We start from the raw sequence: 25,300 nt of genomic DNA, 5'->3' as shown, positions 1-25,300 counted from the left end.
CGCAGCAGAAAACAGTTGCCATCCATTTCTGTAGACAATGCAAACTTCATCCAGATCCTGAACTTCAAATTTCTAATGTCTTTGTCCCGGTCACCAGCAACATCCGATTTCTAGGATTAACCCTTGACAATAAGTTAAATTTCCTAGATCATATTAAAAATGTACGGACTTCATGTCTAAAAAAGTTAAACATACTCAGAGCTTTATCTGCCCAAACATGGGGTGCAGATCGTACCTCACTTCTTCGGTTATACAGGGCATTAATCAGATCTCGTCTCGATTATGGTGCTCCAATCTATGATTCTGCCAGAAAGAGTGCATTATGCTGGCTTGATCCCATTCAGCACAGTGCTTTGAGAATTGCAATTGGTGCATTCAGAACATCGCCAGTACATAGTCTCTACATTGATGCTCATGAGCCCCCACTAACTTTACGCAGGAAAACACTGTTACTGAAATATGCTGTCAGGATACAAAGTTGTACCTCTCATCCCATTCGGTCATACCTTTTTAACCCACCATTAGAAACCCTATACAGAAACAAACCTAGCATAGTAAAACCAGCTGGTCTTCGCCTTCTTGAACTGGTGCAAGTTTGGAATATTTCTATCCATTCCGTAAAGCAGGTAGCAACTTATACTCAACCTCCATGGACTCCTCCTCCTCTTCCAATCTGTGACACTTACCTCTGTCAATGGAGAAAGAATTCCTTGCAAGCAACAAATATCAACCAAATTCACGCAGTTCACATTCAAAGATATTCTGATTTCTCTCCAATTTATACAGATGGCTCTAAATCTAATTCAAATGTTTCCAAATACAATTGTATCAGCTTCCCTTCCTTCAGAATTTAGTATATTTTCTGCTGAATTATACGCATTAATACAACTAGCTTTAGAAAATCTTCATTCTAACTGTTCCTTAAAATCTGTTATTTACACTGATTCCCTCAGCTCAATCATGTCGTTATGTAATTCCTCAGATAAAGTTCACCCTGTTCTAGATGAAATCAGAAGCTTATTACTGCAAATTAAAGAACCCAATCAACAGGTCACATTTTGCTGGATTCCAGCACATTCCGGTATTTTAGGAAATGAACTGGCCGATAAAGCTGCAAAAAATCCAACTACCTTAGATCTAACCAACATCCCTGTTCCAGCATCAGATTATGCACTAACCATTCATGCTGCTTGCCTATCACAATGGACAGCACTGTGGCACTCTCAGACTAATAATAAACTCTTTCAGTTTAAACAAGACCCGAAAATTTGGCGCTCCAGTGTCCGTACATCGAGACGAGAAGAAGTAGTCCTCTCAAGGGCAAGAATAGGACATACACATCTGACCCACCTTCATTTACTGAGAGGAGATGATCCACCACAATGTACACATTGTTCTAACAATTTGACTGTAAAACATATTCTTATTGTCTGCTCCTATTATAAACAAGCCAGAACTTCATCCTTGATCTCACTGGTTAATCTAACCCCAGGGGCTCACATCTGGTGAGTATGGGCTTGGCACACCCAGGGTCCTGAGCTGGATATCATCATTCTTCCATTTCTTGATGAATCCCCCCCTCTCTCTCTCTCTCTCTCTCTCTCTCTCTCTCTCACTCTCACTCAGGGTAGTTCAGAAAATTTTTTGGCTGGTGCAGCATAAGCCTAAGGCTTCCTTGCACCATATGGCTAATGATAATAATAATAATAATAATCTACATAAACCAATTACTCTTGAAAACCTGATTGGTGATAAGGCTAATATTTCTGAATTTTTTGACTTTCTCAGGCAAACTGGGCTTTTTAATTATTTCTGATTTATGGAAAACTCATGTTTTAATATAATAAGTGAATAGGCACATTATAGCCTTAGCAGCTTATGTGCCATTAAGCCTCCATAACAACAACAACAACAACAATTGCATTCACATTCAGTCACAGCAAATCATATAAGTTGGGATCTGATGCCATTTGAACATATTCAGTTATGTTCCTTTCCTGTATAAAAAGATGTTGATATGCTGAATTTTTTTTTAATTAACTATTTAATTTTTAACAAACAAGCATAAAATTTTATATACATCTAGAGAATGGCTTTATAGAAATATGGAATTTGATCAAGAAAGAACTTTAAAATTTCTTGATCAAATTTTTTGATGTTGCAAAAATTATTTTGCCTTTTAAAAACTATGAAAATTAGTACATCTTTATCCTCTGTATTTCATTTGGATTGTTGCTGGCAGGGTTTAAACTACAGTATCTAGTAAATGCAGTGGCCTTAATGGTAACGCTTTGTTATGTTATCTTGAATTTAATATTATTAGTGGTAAATGATGCAAGAAAGCAAACAAGCTTACAGGGCATCAGCTAAAAAAAAGGAAGCAAAAAATAAAAAAGAAACCTTCCCATATCACCTGTCCATATTCTCTAACAGTTTGTCTAGTTGTTCCTTGATTTATTTAAACTATTCACGTCGACAACACCAGATGAAAATTCATTCCAACAGTCACCTTTCTGCCTGCTGGCTGAAAGCAAATTTCTTCCAACCATCCTTCCCCAGTCTGAATATATGTCACCTCATGTATGCAGTCTGAGCAAGAGAAAGGATTCCACTGGCACTAAGATTACTCAATCCATTCAAGATCTTAAACACTCAATCAGCTCTTCTCCCAGGTGCCTAGTCTCAAGACACTGCAATTTGCAGAACTGTAGCTATTCTTGTTAAGAGCACCCTTTTGTTCTTCTCACTAATCTTGTTGCTCTTCCCTGCACATTTTCAGACAAATCTACATCCTTCTCAAATGAGGTTTCAAGACCTGTATGTAGTAGTCATACAGGTCTTGAAATCATTAACAAATGTTGAAAACAACGATGGGCCCAGTGCTGAACCCTGGGTGGACTCCACTAATAATATTAGTCCAAGAAGAGCTGTGTCAATTGATAAACACTCTCTGTCTTTTCTCATCCATCTATTCCATTATCCATAGCAGTAACTTGCCCTTAATGCCACACTGCTCACATTTGTACAGCAGTGTTTTATGTGTAACAGTATCAAAAGCTTTTCTGAAATCTAGGTATATGATGTCAAAATTATTTTTTGCATCTAGTTCCTTTGTGACCACATTGTAGTATCCAATCAAATTGGTCAGACAAGACCTACAGGGATGGGGTACACTTAAATAGAAAGGTTGTAAGAATATTTGCTGATGCTATCGAGGCAGTGTAGGTGGGTTGAAAAACTACTAGCTTGGGGAGATACACAGATTAAAAGGTTAACAGTGGCTGCAGGCAGAGGCAAAAGTGATTCTTGCACTGCTTCTATTAGAATGAGCAGCAGCTTGGAAAGCAAGGTTATATTGTTATTTTTGGTTTTTAGGAGTATTAGCAACTAAGGCCATATTGCTCCGGAGATATGCTTTGGTCATTCCCTGACCTTTCCGCATCCTCTGTATTTGGTGGTCATGGGCTTGAACCCCGGTCTAATCAAGAAACATATGCTATGCACTGCTACTTCTTCCCACCTGGCTACGGAGGCCCCAGAAAGCAAGGTAATGGAGATTTCCAGGACTGCTGGTAGTAATAGTGGAACAAGAAAATATATGGGCTGTGTTAGGGTAACTAAGAGTAGGAATAGGTTCCTGTATACTTGCATGTACACCAGTGCTAGGAGTATAGTTAATAAATTTGATGAGCTTGAAGTGCTAGTCAAGATATCAAAGGCAGATATTGTTGGGATATCAGAGATGTGGTGTCACACAGATGTAAGCAGTGCAGAATTGGAATTTGGGGAGTACAATGTATACAAAAAGGATAGACATGATAGGAAGGGAGGAGGAGGTATGCTGTTAGTTAAGAAAACACATAAAATCGAAGGAAGTGCATCCAATTGATGTCGGTGGACAATGCAAAGTTGAGTCTGTTTGGTGTGATGAATTAATGAGGCTCGTGACAGAGAAGAAAAATGTATGGGATGCATATAACTTATCAGGGGACACAGAAGCCTATGGCAGATATAAACTAGTCTGTAATCAAGTCAAAAAGGAGGTTAGGCAGGCGAAGTTAGATTACGAGAAATCCTTGGCAAAGGATGCAAAGAAAAACAGCAAAGAGTTCTTTACTTATGTAAACTCTAGAAGGAAAGGGATGAATCAGATTGGACCACTTAACATAGACAGATTGACTATTGATGATCATACTCAGGTAGCTGATAAACTGAATGAGTATTTTGTATTTACATTCACACATGAGGAGTTATTCAGTGAGGGGAGTGCCAGAAGTTTATCAAACTCTAACAGGGAGCTAAGTGATTTTGTAATAACTGAGAGCAAAGTGGAGGAGAAATTGTTGAAGTTAAACATAAAAAAGGCACCTGGGGTGGAAGGGATCTACCAGTTATATTAAAAGAGCCAGCAAAGGAAGTAAGCAAACCTTAGCCATGATTATGAGAACTTCCTTGGACTCATGGGAGGTCCCCATGGACTGGAGGTGTGCAGATGTATCACCAATTCACAAAGGGAGTTCAAAAGGTGAAACAAGTAACTATAGACCTGTTAGTTTAACTTTGTGCTGGGGAAAATAATGGAATCACTGGTTAAAGAAGCATTGTAGGATCATCTAGACAAGACTGCAGTAATAGTTAAGACACAGCATAAGTTTATTAAAGGGATGTCTTGTCTGACTAATTTGATTGGATACTATGATGTGGTCACAAAGAAACTGAATGCAAAAAATAATTTTGATATCATATACTTGGATTTCAGGAAAGCTTTTGATACTGTTGCACATGGAAGACTGCTGTACAGATCGGAGAGATAAGGCATTAAGGGTAAGTTGCAACAATGGATAAAGGGATGGTTGAGTGGGAGACGACAGAGAGTGGTAATCAATGGACACTGCTCTTCGCAGACAATTGTTATTAGTGGAGTTCCCCAGGGTTCAGTGTTTGGCCCATTGTCGTTTTGTATATTTATCAATAATATTGATGAAGGTATATCAGGTTTAATGTCCAAGTTTGCAGATGATACAATTGTTGGAAGGATTGTTAACGACATTAAAGACAGTATGCTACTCCAACTGGATCTAGATAAGTTGGGAAAATGGGCTGAGAAGTGGCAACTGAAGTTTAACATTGACAAATGCAAAGTACTGCATATGGGTAGCAATAAAACAAGAGAAACGTACCAACTGTGTAGTACTACTCTCAGGGAAGTGGAAAGTGAAAAAGACCTGGGGGTAATTGTGCAGTCAGGCTGCCAAGGTATGTCATGGTGTCTTGTCAATGATATATGGGAATTTTCCTAGCAGGGACAGGAGGTGATTATCCCATTATACAAGGCAATGGTCAGGCCACACACACCTAGAGCACTGTGTACAGGTCTGGAGGCCTCATTTTTGGAAGGATGTAGAGTTGCTAGAACAAGTACAAAGAAGGGCAACAAGATTGGTGAGGGAACAAAAGGGTGCTCTTCCCAAGAAAGGCTTAAGTTCTGAAAATTGCACCGCCTGGAGAGTAGGCACCTGCAAGATGATCTGATTGAGGTGTATAAGGCGGTGAATGGGTTGAGCAAGCTGAATGCTGATGGGATTCTTCCTCTTGCTCAGATTAAGAACCTGAAGGGGCATAGTTTCAAATTGAGGAAAGACAGTTATAGAATAGCTGTGCGGAAATTTGCCTTTAACCTGCTGGTAGTTGATTGGTGGAACAGAATTCCATCTTTTGTTGTGGAAGTAGATAGCCTAAATAAATTTAAGGCTGAGCTGGACAGGCATTTGGAATGAATGGAGGGGTGAAATGGGAGGGGTTTTTTTTGGCTGATGCTGGATAAACTTGCTTCTTGCATCGTATGCCTCTACTAATGTTAATGCTAAACCCATGCTGTGTGTGTAAACTATTACTGCTGTCTTGTCTAGATGATCCTGCAATGCTTCTTTAAACAGTGAATAGTTATATGCAGGGTGACAATAATAAAAAAAATCAGAATAAAACAAGACTTCACTGTATAGTGGTAAAAAAATTGTTGATTGTACAAAAAGCATTATGTAAATGTTTTACTTCTGTGCAGTAAAGTGTTTTATTCTGATTACTTGTTTCTGAGAGATCAGCACATTTGCAAAGATTTTTTTATCTTTTCATTTAATTATCTATAAAAAATGGAAATAAGCCCTATCATAGATATAATTATTATTGACATACACGTTAAGAGCAATTAATAGCTCACATTTGGAAATGATATATTTTTATATATAAAACTAAAATATTTATTGTAACTCTGAAGAGGATACTTTTTATATTTTCCCTAAGGATTTGCTTAAATACTCTGAAGATGGTCCAGTACAAGAAGAATTGCAGGAAGCAGTAGACACTATGTTAGAAGTACTGAAGTATGTAAATGATAGTATGCACCAAATTGCTATTACTGGCTTTCATGTAAGTATTTTTTTTTTTTTTCTTTTTAATTCTAAAGTCCTTGATGATTGTTGATTATTGAACGGGATATCCATACTTCCTAGTATCAAGCCTGGTAGATAGTGAATCAAGCACTAGACAGAATCACAGTGGGTTCAGGGCATCTCCCCAGAAGATTCCTCTCCTGATGTGAATCAATTTGGTCATAATGTTCCCAACCTTGATGGTGGTCCTCCATTTCTCCATAGTTGCTTCTAAGAAGTTTATCACTGTCAGGTTGACTTTGTAGATATTCAGCGTCTGTGTCAACCAGCTGTGGGTCACGGAGTTCAAGGACTTGTGGTAGTTGATGTAGGCCATGTGCAGGTTGTGGTGCTTCTTGTAGACTTGCTCCATAACTGCCACATCGATGGTCAATTGCTCCTTGCATCCCTTCTGTTGCTTAACCATGATATTCTGGCTCACTAAGTGGTCCAATATCTTCTTGGCTATGCATGTGGTCACATCGTTGGGAGACAAGTGATCAGTTTTTACTTTGCCTTTAGGTAGATGATTTCTTGAATCTGATTCCCTGGGATCATTTGGGGTACCTTATCATCGAGGTGAACTGCTCCAATAACTGCTTGTGTGTGTTGCTGAACTTGTTTTTTTTTTTTAGGAGCATTAGCAACTAAGGCTATATTGCTCCCGGATATGCAGTGGTCATTCCCTGACCTTTCCGCATCTTCCGTATTTGGTGGTGACGGGCTTGAACCCCGGTCTAATCAAGAAGCATGTGATACGCACTACTGCTCCTTCCCACCTGGCTACGGGAGGCACGCTGAACTTGTATTGTAGGTGTGGATGTTGTCTGTTCCTGGGGATTCACCAGTTGCAGGTCTTACTGATCGCCTGTGGTACTTCTTCCTCATAAATCTCCCATCCTGCCCTTAGTTTTCTTCCATTCTAGGTCTATCCAAGGGGCCCAAGTATTTTTTGATCACCACCTTTTTTGAGTGGTCTGTTACCCTCCTTCTCTCTTTTTTTTTTTTTTTTTTTATTTATGAAAACCCCAAACACGAGAGGTATTAGAACCTATAGTACTTAGTACTGTGCTTCAAGGTTGGGGGAATCTACACTATCTCTCAACAAAACATTTAAAGGTTTCATAAATTACTAATTGCTCAGCATGTTTCATGCAAATAGATGGCTCCAAATTTGATCACTGTGTCAGTGCTACTCTTCTTCCAACTTCCATAATTTTTACCTGATTTTCTCCAGAATGCAGCATCTTTATTGCTGAACTCCATACAGTAAATAGCATTGGAATCAACAGAATCACACTGACTTTCTGTAGTTTCATATTTATCGACTTTCTTAGTACCATTTTAGCTTTGCAACAAATGAGAAAACACCATAACCAACAAATTACTTATTGAGACCACGCTGGCTCATCTAACTGAAGAAATGCAAGTTGTCTAATTTTGTTGGATCCTGGCCATGTTCGCATACTTGGTCATGAGAATGCTGATTTTGCAGCTAAATTCACCATGAAGCCAATTGATACCTCTCTTAAAGTTCTTTTTGCTGACTACAAAAGCCTTGCAGTATGAATCATCGCCAGAACATCAGGCAAAATCAAGAAGGTGACAAACTCATTCAAATTAAATCTAAACTCCAATTTTAGCCATCCAGTTTCATTGCAAATTGAAAGGAAGAGGTCATGCTTGCAAGATTGCAAATACTGTCACACTCAGCACACAGTCCAGTATATCAATGTCTCTATTTGCTGCAGAGCTCGGAAAACTACATTCTTGTTACAGCAAACAGTCCAAGCCACTCCTACCCTAAAACTGCTATTGTATGATAGATCTGACGTGGATGCAGTGCTCCCCTTTCTAAAATAAATACAGTGTGATAACAATATCTGATACTAAATTCTCTAAAATCTGTGCACTTGACTGATTAGAAACAATTCTACTGCTTTAGAGTAACAGTTGAATTTCTCATTTAGATTTGACTGTTAAGCAGGTTTATGTTTGCCAGTCTGCACAGTTTGGACACATTCCTCTTTCCAAAGTCGAAGGTACCTCTGTATAGAATTTGGTTTTAGTTACTAAATTTTTTTTTTTTAAACTGCCTGAGAAAGCCATTTTAGTAAACCCAAAATGACTTTGTTAGGCAGTTTTCAAAAAAAAAAAAAAGGCCAAACTGGCTAAGTTTTTATACAAATCCCAAACACAAAAGGTATTAGAACCTTTTGTTGACAGTAGACTTTGAATTTCTGTAGACTATAATTTATTAGACAGTATTCAAAAAAAGCTTCCATATTGACGGAAAGCAATCATTAACATGCTGGGGAATTATACTAGATTGTAATGACTTTTTTTTTTATATACTTAAAAATTTCATTAATGGCATATTATGGATTAGTATGCATAAATTAAAATATATAAGTGATAAGTAATATAGATATTTAATATAGTTATATATATTAAATTTATATATTAGTGATAAGTAAATTTTATTATTATTCATATTTTACCTTTGTTTATGTCATGTTTTCAGGGTAGTTTAGCAGATTATGGAAGGTTATTACTTCAAGGAGCCTTTAGTGTCTGGATGGAGAGGAAAAAAGAAAGAATTCGTGAGCTTCGTTTCAAGCCACGGCAACGATACATTTTCTTATATGAACAGCTTGTTCTCCTCACTAAGAAATATGGAAGAGATGATAATCCCAGTTATGCCTTTAAAAATGCTTTAAAGGTTTGTCAAATTCTTTAATAGTTAAATGCTGTTTATATGAATATATAATATTCTACAAAAATTAGTTTAAATGCTATAAAATATAAATAAAATCTTTAAATTAATAAAGTATTATATTTTGTAGATGTGGAATTTTGAATTTTTTTTTAAAATGTAAATACCAAACATAAAAGGTATTAGAACCTATAATACTGTACATGAGTTGAAAGTTAAGAAGATTGAGGATATTTGTTGACATTAGACTTGAATTTCTGTAGATTGTAGCTTCTTTCACATGTATTTCCTTTAGGAAATAAATGTGAAGGTTGTTCCAGAAAACAGAATTTGAAAAGATAAATGATGAGGAGAAAAGGTTGTTCTATCAGTTTGGAGTTGGATGGTGAACAGATGCCAACTGGTTTGGAAGAGAATGGAAAATTTACAGATTCCAATTTAGAAGGAACAGTGCCTATGGAAGTATCTATAGAAAAGAAATTTTCTATAAGAAAAGACATATCTATAGAAAAGACATTCTTTAAGATTTTGTAAGAGACAGATCATTAATTAATCTGACTGCACTCTTTGGATTGAATGGAGTCTAGAAGCTTAAGAGAAGTTCGGGGGGGGGGGGACCCCCAAGATGTGAGAACAATATTACATGTTAGGGTGAATTTGAGATTTGTACAAAGTGAGTAGTTGTTTAGAAGAAAAGTAATGCCAACAGTGAAAAAGAAAACTTAGTTTTTTTGCATGCATAGAAAGCAGTCTCTTTCTGCAGAATTCCACCTTCCAAATTGAGATAAAAAGCAACTACAGTAAACCCTCGATTTAACGGACTAAGGGGAGAAGGGGTGTCCATTAATGCCGAAAGTCCATTAAATTGAATGTAACCTGAGGGGGGGGGTATTTTTTATTTTTCTTAATGTAAAAAAAAAAAAAAGCTTTAATACAATATACAGTACTGTACGATATAAAATTATATTGCAAGTTGGCCTTTGATTTATGGATACCAGAAACAGTTTGTTTTTTTACGCTGTAAATTTCACAAACATGTGCTACTGAGATGAGATGCCTTGTTCTAATTTCTCGATTAGCTCTGTGCCACATTTAAGTTCACATGCTTTCTTTTAACTCCTCTATCACTTGATGCCATTTTAAATTGTAAGTATTGCAAAATTATTTAATAAATAAAGTCACAATTCAGAAATCACAGAAACACTCTGTATACAACCTGACCGCACGACAGCTTGAGGCAGATCTGTAGTTTAGTGTCCCGAGTCACGTTCAGCTCGCAAGTCACCACCTGCTCTTATCTGTTAACTGTAATCTGGGAAAACAGCTATTTGAACACATTTTCAGCAAGAATAAAAAACAATTTCCTGAATTTGATTTTAAAAATAAAAGTAGGTAATTATCAGAACAGTAATGGAAATAGGTAATTATTATTAATTTTTAATTAATAATAACACTGAAGTTTTGTATAGCCTAAAAAAATAATATGGTTGAGATTAATATGCAAATTACTGTATTATTATTTGTCCTGTCAGTTAAATCTGAAATCCGTTATATCAGGGTCCGTTAAATTGAGGGTTTCCTGTATCTCAATTTAGAAAGTAAAATGTGTTGTGCCATCATTAGCAAAACTATGAATAGGATTTCCAGTCAATGGAAGAATCATTAATATACAAGGGGTAAAGAGTGGGAGAAAGAACTGAACCTTCTTGAACATCAGCATTAGTCAAGAATTTAGCAGAGAGAGCCATGTGATGTCACCCACAGTCAGAGGATAGAGAGAAAACTGATTACCAAATTGAAAAAAAAAAAAAAAAAAAAAAAATGGCAGTCTAAGCTGGAGTGTGTGTAGAAGACCTGTATGCCAAACAAAATCAAAAGCTTTGATCAAGTCTTGATCATATGTCAAGATAAAGTTCTTGAGTTTAACACTTTTTCATAAAATTTTTGGAAGGCACTAATGAAATCAATATTGATGATCATTAATCAGATGGACGGACGGAAGATTTTGAGATAGTTTAAGAGTTGACAGTTGACAGGTTTCTCCATAACATTACTTTGGCCAGAGTATAGGTAAGTGCAATAGGGACTAACTGAATATGAGCAAATTTTCAAGCAAAAGGAAACACACCAGCAGAATAAGAAAGTATAAAAAGATGGCACAGAACAGGAGAAAGCTCAGGAGCATAGGATTTAAAAACAAGTGAATAGATGCCACAGCACCTGGAGCTTTCTTGGTATCAAGGATGATCAGAATTCTACCATCCTTCTGCTGGAGGACCATAGGCACTATTGAGTGGAATGAATGTACTGGGTTTGAATGGTAAGTGGAGGTTTACCAAGGTCCTCAGTGCAAGAATTAGGAGAAAAATAGGATGTAAGTCAGCTTTATCTTTACCTGAGGATGCAATACAGTAGAGAAACAAACAAACTGTAAAGTTATCTAGATTTTAACTTCCAAGATATTGACTGGAACTTGTGGGTTAGTCACTCACACACTAGCAAGGCTTTTGGGGATTTATTGGATGATTGTTTTCTGCAGCAGAATGTTCGAGAGGCAAACAGAGAGGGCACTCTTGATCTGGTTATCAGCAGTGATTATTCGTGTATTAAGAATTTGCATATAAAGGAACCACTGGGTTGCAGTGATCACAGTATACTGATGTGGGATTTACTTAAAGATATAATTACCATCAGGGGTAAGGGAAGGGTTTTTGCTTCCATAAATTCTGGGGTTCGAGCCCATGCCCACCAAATACAGAGGATGCGGAAAGGTCAGGGAATGACCACCGCATATCCCCAGAGCAATATGGCCTTAGTTGCTAATGTTCCTAAAAAACAAATAACAAAACAAACAAACAAGCTTCCATAAAGGTGACTACAGTGGTCTCAGAGAGTTTTTAAATTCTGTACAGTGGGACCAACTGATGATGCTACCAACAGCAAATTCTAAGTGGGAAGCATTCAATAAGTACCTTGCGAATATGGAATCCAAGCAGAGCTGATAATGTATGGAAGGAAAGAACTGAAAGAAGAAATATACAAACTGGTCAAGGAAATATGGGAAAAGGAAGTAATGCCCCAAAAATGGAGGATTGCCATAATATGCCCCATCTACAAAAAAGATGTATTGCAGAAGGAAGGTGACTATATTAGAATTATGGAAAGCAAGAATCAGAAGCCAAGAATACATATCTCTCTATTCATTAAAAAAGTTTTCCTCCTAGTGATATTTATTCGAGCCAGTGGGAGAAGAGGGGCGAGGCAATAATGTCACTAGGCTTTTCACACGATTAAGAAAGATTGTTCAAGGTTTAGGCCTAAATGGTTGTCAAATGAACTAATGAGACTCGTGGCAGAGAAGAAAAATGCATCATATGCATATAAATTATCGGGTGACATAGAAGCCCATGGCAGATATAAGCTAGTCTGTAATCAAGTCACAAAGGAGATTAGGCAAGCAAAGGCAGATTACGAGAATTATTTGGCAAAGGATGCTAAGAAAAACAGCAAGGACTTCTTTACTTATATAAACTCTAAAAGGAAGGGGATGAATCAGATTGGTCCACTTGATATCAATGGTTCAACTGTTGATGATCCTGCTCAGATAGCTAACAAACTGAATGAGTATTTTGCATCTACATTTACACATGAGAAGTTATTAAGGGAGGAAAATTCTAGAAGTTTATCAAACTGTAACAGGGAGCTTAATGATTTTGTAATTACTGAGAGCAAAGTGCAGGAGAAATTGTTGAAGTTTAACATAAGAAAGGCATCTGGGGTGGATGGGATCTATCCAGTTATATTAAAGAAGGCAGCAAAGGAACTAAGCAAACCTTTAGCCATAATCATGAGCGCATCCTTGGACTCAGGGGAAGTCCCCATGGACTGGAGATGTGCAAATGTATCCATCCCCAATTCACAAAGGGGAATCGAAGGGTGACTCAAGTAATTACAGACCAGTTTGTTTAACTTCTGTTCTGGCTAAAATAATGGAGTCACTGGTTAAAGACACATTGCAGGATCATCTAGACAAGACTGCAGCAATAATTCAGACATAGCATGGGTTTGCTAAGGGAAAGTCTTGTCAGACAAGACTTTCCCTTAACAAGAAATTTGATTGGATACTATAATGTGGTTACAAAGGAACTGGATGCGAAAAATAAGTTTGATATCATATACAGTAAATCCCCGCTATTCGCGGGGGTTACGTTCCTGAGAAATGCCGCGAATACCGAAAATGCGAATACTGAGTTATGGCTCCCTTAGTAATAAAGGGGTTCCGTTCCAAAGTATGAAATATATAAGAAAAACTAGTCTAAAATTTTGTCTATGTATGTATTATATGTACCTTCATAATATGACTATGTACATAGACAGTACATGGTGAAATGCAAGTATATGGCATCGAAATGAAAATAAGAAAACAATTTAATATTAAATGTAATATTCATTAGAAATTTCAAACAAATTTTTCAAACCAGCGCCTTTGCTAGCTAAAAAACTTATCCCGCCAGTGCTATCACCAGTTTCGCTAAAGTGTTGATAAAGGAGTGTTGCCTTTTCACGAATGATGAGTGAACTTAATGGAATTTTATTTTGAGTTCGGTCTTCTATCCACAGATTTAAAAATTTTTCCATTTTTTCTAATTTAACGTCACGAGTTAGAGCTAATTTTTGAAGCAATTAGCGCGTTTTCACGGACACTACGACAGATTTTTTCTTCAGATTTTTTGATTGATCGTACCGTTGACTCATTGATTTTATAATGTTTTGCCACTGAGGAGACACTTTCACCATTAGAAATTTTATCTAATAACTCAATTTTATTCGTTAATGTCAACACCTTCTTTGATATTTTCACATTTCTCTTGTTATTCGTAGCCATATTTTTGTACGGGTTAGAAAGAACTTGTCCACAATAAAGTCACTTTCTTCTGTTAACACACTCGAAAACGTCTGTTTTACACTGCAAAACGGTAGATTTATCACTTTTTGTAAGCATATCAATTTATAAATTGATAAATTTATTCAATTTATAAGCATATAAATTAAAAGCAAATGACGAAACCTTCCATGACAAGCGCATAACACATACTGAACAAGGATTAGCAAGAAACATCCGCACTCGCGATTTTGTGAACCCTCTCCTCCCCACCCACTGAGCGCTGTTTTGACCGGGAAAGATAATTTTAGCCACACCCATGTTTTTTTATGGCGGAAAATGTTCACGGCGCTTTAAAATTCACATTTTTTTTGGGTTTCATTTTATATTAAATCAGTGACCGCAAATATGCGAAACCGCGAATACAGATACCGCGAATAGCGGGGGTTTACTGTACTTGGATTTCAGGAAAGCTTTTGACACTGTTTCACATGGAAGACTACTGTACACATTGGAGCAGAATGGTATTAAGGGTAAGTTGCTACAATGGATAAAAGGGTGGTTGAGTGGGAGAAGACAGAGAGTGGTAATCAATGGATGCTGCTCTTCATAGACTAATGTTACTAGTGGAGTCCCACAGGGCTCGGTTTTGGGCCCACTGTTGTTTTGTATATTTATCAATGATATTGATGAAGGTATATCAGGCTTAGTGTTGAAGTTTGCAGATGATACAAAGGTTGGCAGGGTTGTTAATGGCAGTGTGCTATTGTAACAGGATCTAGAAAATTTGGGCAGATGAGCTGAGAAGTGGCAACTAAAGTTTAACATTGACAAATGCAAAGTACTGCATATGGGGAAGAGTTGAACACTTTTGCAGTCATTATCAACCAGTCCAAGAACTGTGGAACACTTCTGCAACAAAAGAGGGGAGATTAAATGAGAACAAAAAGAAAGAAAGGGTGCAAGAATATTTGCTGATGCTATCGAGGCAGTGTTAGGTGGGTCGGAAAACTGCTAGCTTGGGGGGAGACAAAGACCAATAGATTGACAGTAGCCACTGGAAGAGGTGAAAGAGATTCTTGCACTGCTTCTATTAGAATGAGTAGAAGCCTGAAAAACAAGATGCATGGTATTTCAGAGACTGCTGGGAGCCATTGCGGTACAAGTAAACACATGGGTTGTGTTAGAGTAGCTAAGAATAGAAACAGGTGCAGGTATACTTGCGTGTACACCAATGCTAGGAGTTTAGTAAATAAATTTGATGAATTTGAGGTATTGCTCAAAACATCGAAGGCAGATATTGTTGGGATATTAGAGACGTGGTGTCATCACACAGATATAAGGGATGCAGAACTGCAATTTGGGGAGTACATCTACAGAAAGGATAGACAGGATAGGAAGGGGGGAGGGGTTATGCTATTAGTTAAGAAACACATAAAAACCAAGGAAGTGAAGCCAGTCGACATCGCTGGACAGTGCAGTGTTGAGTCAGTTTGGTGTGACATAAACATTGGGAGATCAAAATTGAGAGTAGGAGTGTGCTATAGGCCTAATGACTCTGATGAGTATAATAAGGAACTGTACAGGGAAATAGAGTGGGCCAGTAAATCAGAGAGTCTTATAATGGGAGATTTTAATTTCCCAGATATTGACTGGAATTTGGGGGCTGGTTACTCACACACTAGCAGGGCTTTAGTGTGTGAGTGACCACAAACTAAAGCCCTGCTAGTGTGTGGTCACTCACACTAGCAGGGCTTGTGAAAATCAAGAGTAATACTCTTGATTTGATTATCAGCAGTGATTCTTCATGCATTAAGAATCTGCAGATAAATGAACCACTAGGTGGCAGTGATCACAGTGTGCTGAAGTGGGATTTACTCAAAGAGGTAACTACCATTAGGGGTAAAGGGAAGGGTTATTGCTTCCGTAAAGGTGACTACGATGGACTGAGACAGTATTTAAATTCTATACAGTGGGACCAACTGATGATATTACCAACAGCAAATTCAAAATGGGAAGCATTCAAAGAACTTATCTTGGAAGCTACTAGGCTTTACATACCAACTAAGAAATACTGTTCAAGGTTTAGGCCAAAATGGATGTCAGATGAACTAATGAGGCATATGGCAGAGAAGAAAAATGCATGGGATACTTACAAATTAACACATGACACAGAAGCCTATGATAGATACAAGTTGATATGCAACCAAGTTACAAAGGAGGTTTGGCAGGCGAAGGCAGATTACGAGAAATCCTTGGCAAGGGATGCAAAGAAAAACAGCAAAGAGTTCTTTACTTATGTAAACTCTAGAAGTAAGGGGATGAATCAGATTGGTCCACTTGATATTGATGGGTCAACTGTTGATGATCCTGCTCAGGTAGCTAACAAACTAAATGAATATTTTGCATCGACATTCAAACATAAGGAGTTATTCAGCGAGGGGAATGCCAGAGGTGTATTCAACTCTAGCAGTAAGCTACAGAATCTTGAAATAACTGGGAGTAAAGTGGAGGAGAAACTGTTGAAGATAAACACAAGAAAGGCACCCGGGGTGAATGGGATCTATCCAGTTATATTAAAGGAGGCAGCAAAAGAAGTAAGCAAACCCTTAGCCATAATTATGAGAGAGCTTCCTTGGACTCAGGAGAGGTACCCATAGACTGGAAATGTGCAAATGTGACCCCAATTCACAAAGGAGGATCAAAGGCTGACACAAGTAATTATAGACCTGTGAGCTTAACTTCTGTTCCAGGAAAATTAATGGAGGCACTGGTTAAAGAAGCACTGCAGGATCATTTAGACAAGACTTCAGTTATAGCTCAGACACAGCATGGTTTTTTTAAGGGGAGTCTTTCCTGACCAACTTGATTGGATACCATGATGCAGTCACAAAAGAACTGGATGCAGGGAATAACTTTGATATTATATACTTGGATCTTAGAAAGGCTTTTGATACTGTTGCACATGGAAGACTGCTACACAGATTGGAGCAGTGTGACATTGGAGGCAAATTGCTGTTATGGATAAAGGGGTGGTTGAGGGGGAGAAGACAGAGAGTGGTAATCAATGGACACTGCTCATCGTGGACTGATGTTATTATTGGAGTCCCTCGGGGCTCAGTGTTGGGTCCATTATTGTTTTCTGTATTTATAAATGATATTGATGATGGTATATCGGGCTTAATGTCCAAGTTTGCAGACGATACAAAGGTTGGCAGGGTTGTCAAGGACACTACTGACACTATGCTGCTGCAACAGGATCTGGAAAGGTTGAGCAGATGGGCTGAGAGGTGGCAAATGAAGTTTAACATGTAAAGTACTACACATGGGAAACAGCAACCCCAGAGCAACGTATCAACTCTGTGGTACTACACTGACAGTGGTAGAGAATGAAAGGGACTTGGGGGTGGTTGTACAGGCAGATATGAAGTTCTCTGAGCAGTGCAGACCGGCTGCAAGAGTAGTTCATGGAGTATTGTCAATGATATACAGGAATTTTTCCAGCAGGGATAAGGAGGTGATTATTCCATTGTATAAGGCAATGGTCAGGCCACACCTAGAGTACTGTATACAGGTCTGGAGGCCTCATTTCAAGAAGGATGTAGAGCTGCTGGAACGAGTACAGAGAAGGGCAACAAGATTAGTGAATGGAACAAAGGGGTGCTCTTACGAAGAAAGGCTTAAGTTTTGCAAATTACAGTGTCTGGAGACTAGGCACCAGCGAGGTGATCTGATAGAGGTGTATAAAGCCTTGAATGGTTTAAGCATGCTCAATGCTGATGGGATTCTTCCTCTAGCTCAGAAAAATCACCTGAGAGGGCATAAATTCAAATTGAGGAAAGACAGATGTAGGGTAGACGTGCGGAAATTTGCCTTTAGCCAGCGGGTGGTTGGTTGGTGGAACAGACTTCCATCCCTTGTGGTGGAGGTTGATAGCCTAAATAAGTTTAAGGTTCAGCTGGACAGGTATTTTGAACAAACAGAGGGGTTAAGTGGAAGTGGGTTTTTTTTTTTTTTTTTTTTTTGGCTTTTGCTGCATAAGCTTGCTTTCTTGCATCAAATGCCTCTACTAATGCTAATGCTAATACAAAGCATGTTCAAAGGAGCCAGAGAGATAGATAAAGAGGGTATTCTAGAGAGATAAAAGGGGATCCAGAACAAATATTTGTAAGGATAAGGATGGTAATATATTGGAAGGAATATTTTGAAGGGCTACTTAACATGGAAGGTTGGAAAAACGGATGGAGAGGAGAGGGAGAGAGAGAGAGAGTAGAAAACCAAGCAGATCAAGAAGAAGAAGAAATACAGATAGGAAAGGAAGAGGTTGAAGAAGCAATTAGATTTATGAGAAACAATAAGTGCCTTGCGAATATGGAATCCAAGCAGAGCTGATAATGTATGGAAGGAAAGAACTGAAAGAAGAAATATTCAAACTGGTCAAGGAAATATGGGAAAAGGAAGTGATGCCCCAAAAATGGAGAACTGCCATAATATGCCCCATCTACAAAAAAGATGTATTGCAGAAGGAAGGTGAATATATTAGAATTATGGAAAGCAAGAATCAGAAGCCAAGAATACATATCTCTCTCTCTCTCTATACATTAAAAAAAGTTTTCCTCCTAGTGATATTTATTCGAGCCAATGGGAGAAGAGGGCCGAGGCAATTACGTCACTACAAATGCAATTAATTATTATTATTAGCTATATGGTGCAAGGAAGCCTGAGGCTTATGCTGCACCAGCCAAAAAAAAGAATTCCTGAGTTACCCTGAAAGAGAGAGAGTGCCAAAAGTAGAAAGGAATCACCAAGAAAGAGAAGAATGGTGATATCCAGTTCAGGATCTTGGGTGTGCCAAGCCCATACTCACCAGATGTAAGCCCCTGGGTTTTTTTTTTTTTTTTATTGATAACTGCATCCATAACATTCACCAACCTCGTGCACGTGCTTCTCTGCCTAACATTTGATGTTCCATTGTATTAATGAATATTGTATATTTGTAAATAGTTTATGGTATTTTGTAAATATTTTAAATACAGTGTATTCTGGTTATTTGGGCCACTGGTTAATTGGGGCAGCCATTTATTTGGGACAAATCTTAAAGAACAAAACCCAATTGAGAAAATAGCCAGGGTTTACTTTGCTTAATTGGTACAACTTGCCGTTTAATTGGGGCAGGAGACTGCAGCACTCAAGATTATCCTACAATTGTCTCCGACCATACCATGTGGTTTGATCGGATTTCTGGAGGTCACAACCATAAAACAATAAAAACAATTAGCAGTCCCCTGTTTATTGGGCTTTTCTTTTAATGCAATCTATTATAAATGGATAGTAAACTCAACCTTATTGAATTCGCGATAATACCGATAGCTGGAATTCTGCGGGTTTTCAGGTTATGATAAAATGTGTTTCCCCTTCCATGAAATCTTCAATTCATATAAAAAACAAATTTTCGGAATCTTCTCTTCATTCCTATTTTTTAAGCTTCGTAACTTGTTACTCCATTCTCACTTGCCATTTATTCGTGTGCCGTGTTCTTTGTTATTGATTGCTTATCTTTTTTACTGTTTTAAATTTTAACCCCCACCCACAAATGTTAGTGAACAGAAATATCAGCTAGTTAGTATGTACATGTTACAGTATGCATTAATTAAGCTATGCATGTAAGCGTAAATTTATTTTTATTTTGCTAACTTGTGGAAAATATTCTTCTGGTTTTCATGTATCATTTAATTTTTTAATTGGTAAGGTAATAAAGTGTAAATTTGTGCTTAATATATCTTTACTTTTATAGCCTGTGGATAATATTCCTCCTATTTTTGCTAATTAGAATTGCTGTTTAATAGAATTAAAATTCAGTTCACAAAAACACGATCACAATTACCGGCGCTTACTACATATTGTATAGTGAACGGTACTTTACTATGGTGAGGCCTTCGTAATGTGATTTGATCTTACAGAAAATCAATCGTAAAGGCTGAGTCCATTGTATTTTTAACTATTTACGTGAAACTTCGGATAATTGGGGCAGCCGCTTAATCGGGCCAAAATGCACTAGTCCCACTGTGTCCCAAATAACCAGAATCAACTGTATTTGTATAGTTCGTAAATATTTCAGTTAAATATTTTAGTCCTGCTCTTTCGGATGCAACAATATTCCTCATGCATTATGGAACACGAAGCAAAAGGCATTTTCCTAAGTGACCTATGTAAACGCAGGTAAATAATTACATAGGTCATTTTCTGATTAGATATCAATCAGTGCATTTCGACAGGTGTGTCTTTTATGTAGAAAAGATTTGACTTACTCCATATACCTCTACATTTTATGCAGAAAAGCATGGGCGAGCAAAGCAAGCAGGGGGTAAAGCCCCCTAGCATACCAAGGGGGATGCCAAGATTGAAAAATAAGAAGCTGACCAGTCTAATAGAGCAGAAAAAGATGGCATGGAAAAATTACACAGTAATGAAAAATACTGAATCCTAAAACAACTGAAAGTTGATCTGTAATAATACTGCAGAAAAGGTTAGAGTGGCCATGGCTAAATATGAGAAAAGCATTGGCTAAGGAGCTTTTCACGTGTGTGAATACAAAGAAGAAAATGAATCAGATCAGTCCCTTGTGTACTGGGTGTTGGAAAGTCTTAGATAAGCCGCTGATGTTGCTGGTAAATAAGTACTTCACATCCATCTTTATGATGAAAGACCCTTGATATTGAGAAGAGGCTGTGTTAGTGAAGCTGGAAAGCATTACATTAGCAATACTGAGATTCTGAAGATTATTTATTAGAAAAACTTTCAAGCCTAAAGGCAAGTAAGGCTTGACAACAGCAAGTTGATAGCATACACCCACCAATTTTGAGAAAGGTGGCCAGAGAGTGCACTGAGGTTAATTATGAGGACATTGTTGGACTCAGGAGTGATTCCTTTGGGATGAAGAAGTACTAGTGTATTGCCAATATGTAAAGGTGGTTCCAAGAGTGAAATCAGTAACTACAGAATGGTTAAATCAGATTAACCATTCTGTAGTTACAAATGGTAACTACAGAATGGAGCGAAAATCTTGAAGGCAATGATTAAGAGTGCAATATAGCGACATTTAGAAAAAAATGGCATTCGGAAGGAAAAACAGCATGGTTTTGTTAAGAAAAAAATCACATTTAACTAACCTGGTAAGTTGTTTTGACACAGTCATGAGTTGGATGTAGGGAACAATTTTGACATAGATTATTTGGATTTTAGCAAAACATTTGACTCAGTTCTTCATGAGAGATTATTGTATAAACTGGAACATGTTGGGATTACTGGCAAGATTCTAAATGTATAACAGAATGGATGCAGGGCAGAAAGTTATGATTAATGGATATTCTGCAGATTGGTGTAATATCAGAAGTGGTTTAAGAACCGATTCTAGGGATCGGTTCTTAGACCACTGTTTTTTCTGCATTTCATAAACAACATTGATAAAGAGATAAAGGGCATGTTAAAATTTGCAGATGATGTAAAGATTGAGAGAGTCATTAATGATCAGTGCCAAGATGCACTTCTTCAGGATGATTGAACTGATTTCAGGAATGGTCGGAAAAGTGACAGCTATGTTTAATGCAGCAACATGTAAGGTTACCCTTGGAGAATAGCAACCCAAAAATAATTTATACGCTTGGTGGGATTGAATTAAAAACAGTAGAGGAAGAAAGGGTATCTGAGAGTTACAATATGGGCAGATATTAAGTTTTCTGAGCAGTGTAAAGAGGCAGCCAGGAAAGGTTATGATGTCCTGTTGATGATTTATTTAAAAATAGCCTGTAGAGATAGTGGTCAAAATCCCACTGTATTGTTGTTATGTTTGTTATTTGGTTTTTAGGAGCATTAGCAACGAAGGCCATATTCCTCCGGGGATATGCGGTGGTCATTCCCTGACCTTTCTGCATCCTCCGTATTTGGTGGTCACGGGCTCGAACCCTGGTCTAATCAAGAAGCGTGTGCTACGCACTGCTGCTCCAGCCCACCTGGCTACGGAGGCGCCAATCCCACTGTATAAGACAATTGTAAGACCACACTTGAAGTACTGTGTTCAGGTATGGAGATATCAACCAAAAAAAGAAAGACACTGAACTTCTTGAAATGATCCAAAAGCAGGCAACTCACATGGTGATATTGGCAAAAGGTCAGCTGTATGAGGAAAGACTTCAGTTATATGAGCTATATGGACTTTGATCCTCCTTTTTGGATAAAGGGGACCAGTTCACTAAGGGGGATCAAAGGGTGACACGAGTAATTACAGACCTGTTAGTTTAACTTCTGTTCTAGAGAAAATAATGGGGTCACCGGTTAAAGAAGCATTGCAGGATCATCTGGAAAAGACTGCAGTAATAATTCAAACACAGCATGGGTTTGTTCAGGGCAATTCTTGTCTGGCCAATTTGATTGGATACTACAATGTGGTCACAAAGGAACTGGATGCAAAAAATAATATTGATATCATATACTTGCATTTCAGAAAGCTTTTGATACTGTTGCACATGGGAAGACTGCTGTACAAATTGGAGCAGTATGGCATTAAGGGAACTGCTCATGAAGACCTGATATATCTTCATCAGGCTAAATGTCCAAGCTTGCAGATGATGCAAGGTTGGCTGGGTTGTTAATTGACTGAATTGCTAGATTCATAACAAAAAGAAAATTTCATAACAAATGTAGCAGGCATATTTTAAACACAAACCTTTGTTGTTAGAATCATAAACACTTTATAGTATTTATATTATGAGTATTGTTTTGTATATTTTTGTGTTTGTTTGTTATTGTAAGAAAAGAAATATTGAAGATAATTAATATTAGAATGGTAATTAACATTAACATTTCAGTCCATGTTTGAATAAAATAAGTGGCATTAATAAAATGCCATTTATTTTCTTCAATTTGATCTTTTAAGAAAATAAATGGATAAATATATTAAATAATATAGTACTTTAATTAAAAATAAATAGCTGGCTTATTTGGTTAAATATGTATTTTTTGATAAAATTTTAATATTTTAATTAGACATCACAGATTGGACTAACTGAGAATGTTAAGGGTTATAGGGGAGACAGGAAGAAATTTGAATTATGGCTTCATGGAAGATCTCAAGTTTTTATTATTCAGGTTAGTTGCTTACCAATGAATTTCTATTAATTTACGTGTACTTTTTTTTTTTTTTTTTTATCTATCATGCAGACAAGAACACGTCCAATTTCAGAGCAATCTGCTGCAATAGCTTCATGTTTTGCCAAAGTGTGCAGATAGAAAACTAAGGGACATTGCAGGCAACTGCCAAGTGGGAAGTATTATATATCCATGTATCATCAATAAATGTGGCATGTCACATGCACCTACATCTGAATTGCAGAGTTAAAAATAAAGCCCTAGCTTTGAGTTTATTTTTTTGTTGAATTTAATTTGACTGTTACTTGAATAATGAATGAATAATGAATGAATGAATGTATGAAAGCTTTTAATCCATACACCAGTTTTTAAAATAAATAAAATAAACATTTTGAAAAAAAATGTATCACAAATTGGTCAATGTATGTCACAATTGTCCAATAGAGGGACTTCAGTGTTACCTTAACTCTAGTATTCTCTTAGTTTTCAGCTCACTTTCAGTTTCCATCGGTGTTGGAAGTGAAGGAGTAAAGGTATAATTATCCAATAACAAGCCTGTTGCAATTTAAAATGCATTTATACATAATATATATACACTGCCCCACCATTAATATCTAGACACTTGCATATCTACAAATAACTTTTATTAACGGAAAAACTAATAACATATACTGAAACTTTTAGCCTTTATTACAAGTTTTTTCATAAATGCCCTCTGATATTTTCGACTATTTGGCTTTCAAATTTGGTTTAGATAAAGGACAAGACTTTAAAGTGGAGTGTGGGATAAAGGATTCCATTCCTACAAGAATAATTTCACCGACACGATCTGAGCAAACGTTGACATCAGAAGTTTTGAAACAGTGGTCCAACAAAGGAAAAGAAGAAAAGAAATCTCGGAGGTCATCCCATTTTGCATTCTTCTAATGCCAAACAACATGAGGTTGGGAATAGCCATGAGATAAAGGCTCCACTGGGGAAGAGACAATCACCAAGTTGTGATCTGAGGTGCCTAAAGGACCACTCACTTCAACTGTGTATTTAGAAGTATCCTGAAAAAGGCCTCTGAGGTTGGGAAAATTCATATTTTAGTATTAAATCAGCTCACACCAACCATAAGAATAAGTATTTACTGTTTGCATGCTCCCCCGTCTGGGGGAGCATGCAAATGCTATAAAAACCGCTGATTACAATAAGTCTGCTGTGGCCGAACATTTTTGGGAGAAGCAGCATCAAATTTCCCCAGAGGATGTGGTTATCATGGATCGAGCGCATGGGTTCTGGAACCGTAAATGGCTCGAGAGCCTACGAATCTGTTCATCCGACCACAATATTATGAATAGGGACAGAGGTATGCGTATGCATCCTCTGTTTGAAACTATTATCCTAAGCACGGATGAACGGTTTTGCTTAACACGTTCCCGAGCTATTTCCGCTTCCAGTTCAGACCATGCGCCGACTGCACCACGTGTATAGGTACCGTGAGCCTGTTATATATATGGACGTGCTGCAGGAAATTTTGTTACTGCTGAGGAAGGGAGCGCAAGCTTCCGAAAGCTCCAGAGATTTTTATCGTTTTTATCGCTTTTAATCCGGTTTATTTTAGTGTATTTTATCTCAAGGATTTTATCACAGTTTTAATGTTTTTACATGTATATTTAATATAATAGCAGTTTTTGTAAATATTTATTTTATTTTAATATGTAAATAAATATTTTAATTACAGTAAATACTTATTCTTATGGTTGGTGTGAGCTGATTTAATACTAAAATATGTGTATTTAGAAGGGTTGTTTGTGAGAAAAAGATCAAGCATGTTGGCTGTATGGTTAGGATTGTTGGTATTCTTGTAGGTAAATGAACAATCTGTGTAAGGTCATTAGTAATTGCAAAAGCTTCAGCATCTCGACCAGCTGGATCGGTGTGACTAGAAAACGGAAGCCAGCTGGAGTTGTGAACATTAAAATCACAAGGGAAAATTACCTCACTGTTAGGAAAATTGGATTGGAGAAAGTCAAGTTGCAAAGAGAGGAAGTCAAAGAGCTCCAAGTGATTAGTGGAGTTGGGAGAACGGTAGAGACAACCGATGAATTTGACACAAAGAGGTAGAGAGATTTTAAGCCAGAGAAG

At 37.4% G+C, this 25,300-nt stretch overlaps 1 protein-coding gene across 1 annotated transcript in view; it reads left to right on the top strand.

Moving 5' to 3' along the window:
* Positions 1-25,300, top strand: part of LOC150084175 (guanine nucleotide exchange factor DBS-like) — a 619,625-nt gene that overhangs the window by 541,561 nt on the left and 52,764 nt on the right. Inside the window, exons 20-22 of the mRNA XM_090376145.1 lie at positions 6,301-6,426; positions 8,953-9,150; positions 23,069-23,170. Coding sequence (XP_090232271.1) covers positions 6,301-6,426; positions 8,953-9,150; positions 23,069-23,170 — 426 coding nt within the window. The remainder of the gene's footprint in view (positions 1-6,300; positions 6,427-8,952; positions 9,151-23,068; positions 23,171-25,300) is intronic.

Source organism: Mastigoproctus giganteus, chromosome 6, assembly GCF_048544385.1.
Source record: "Mastigoproctus giganteus isolate SK-2022 chromosome 6, ASM4854438v1, whole genome shotgun sequence".
NCBI lineage: Eukaryota > Metazoa > Arthropoda > Arachnida > Uropygi > Thelyphonidae > Mastigoproctus > Mastigoproctus giganteus.
Note: the sequence above shows the minus strand (reverse complement) of the source record. Positions and strands in the feature narration are given on the sequence as shown.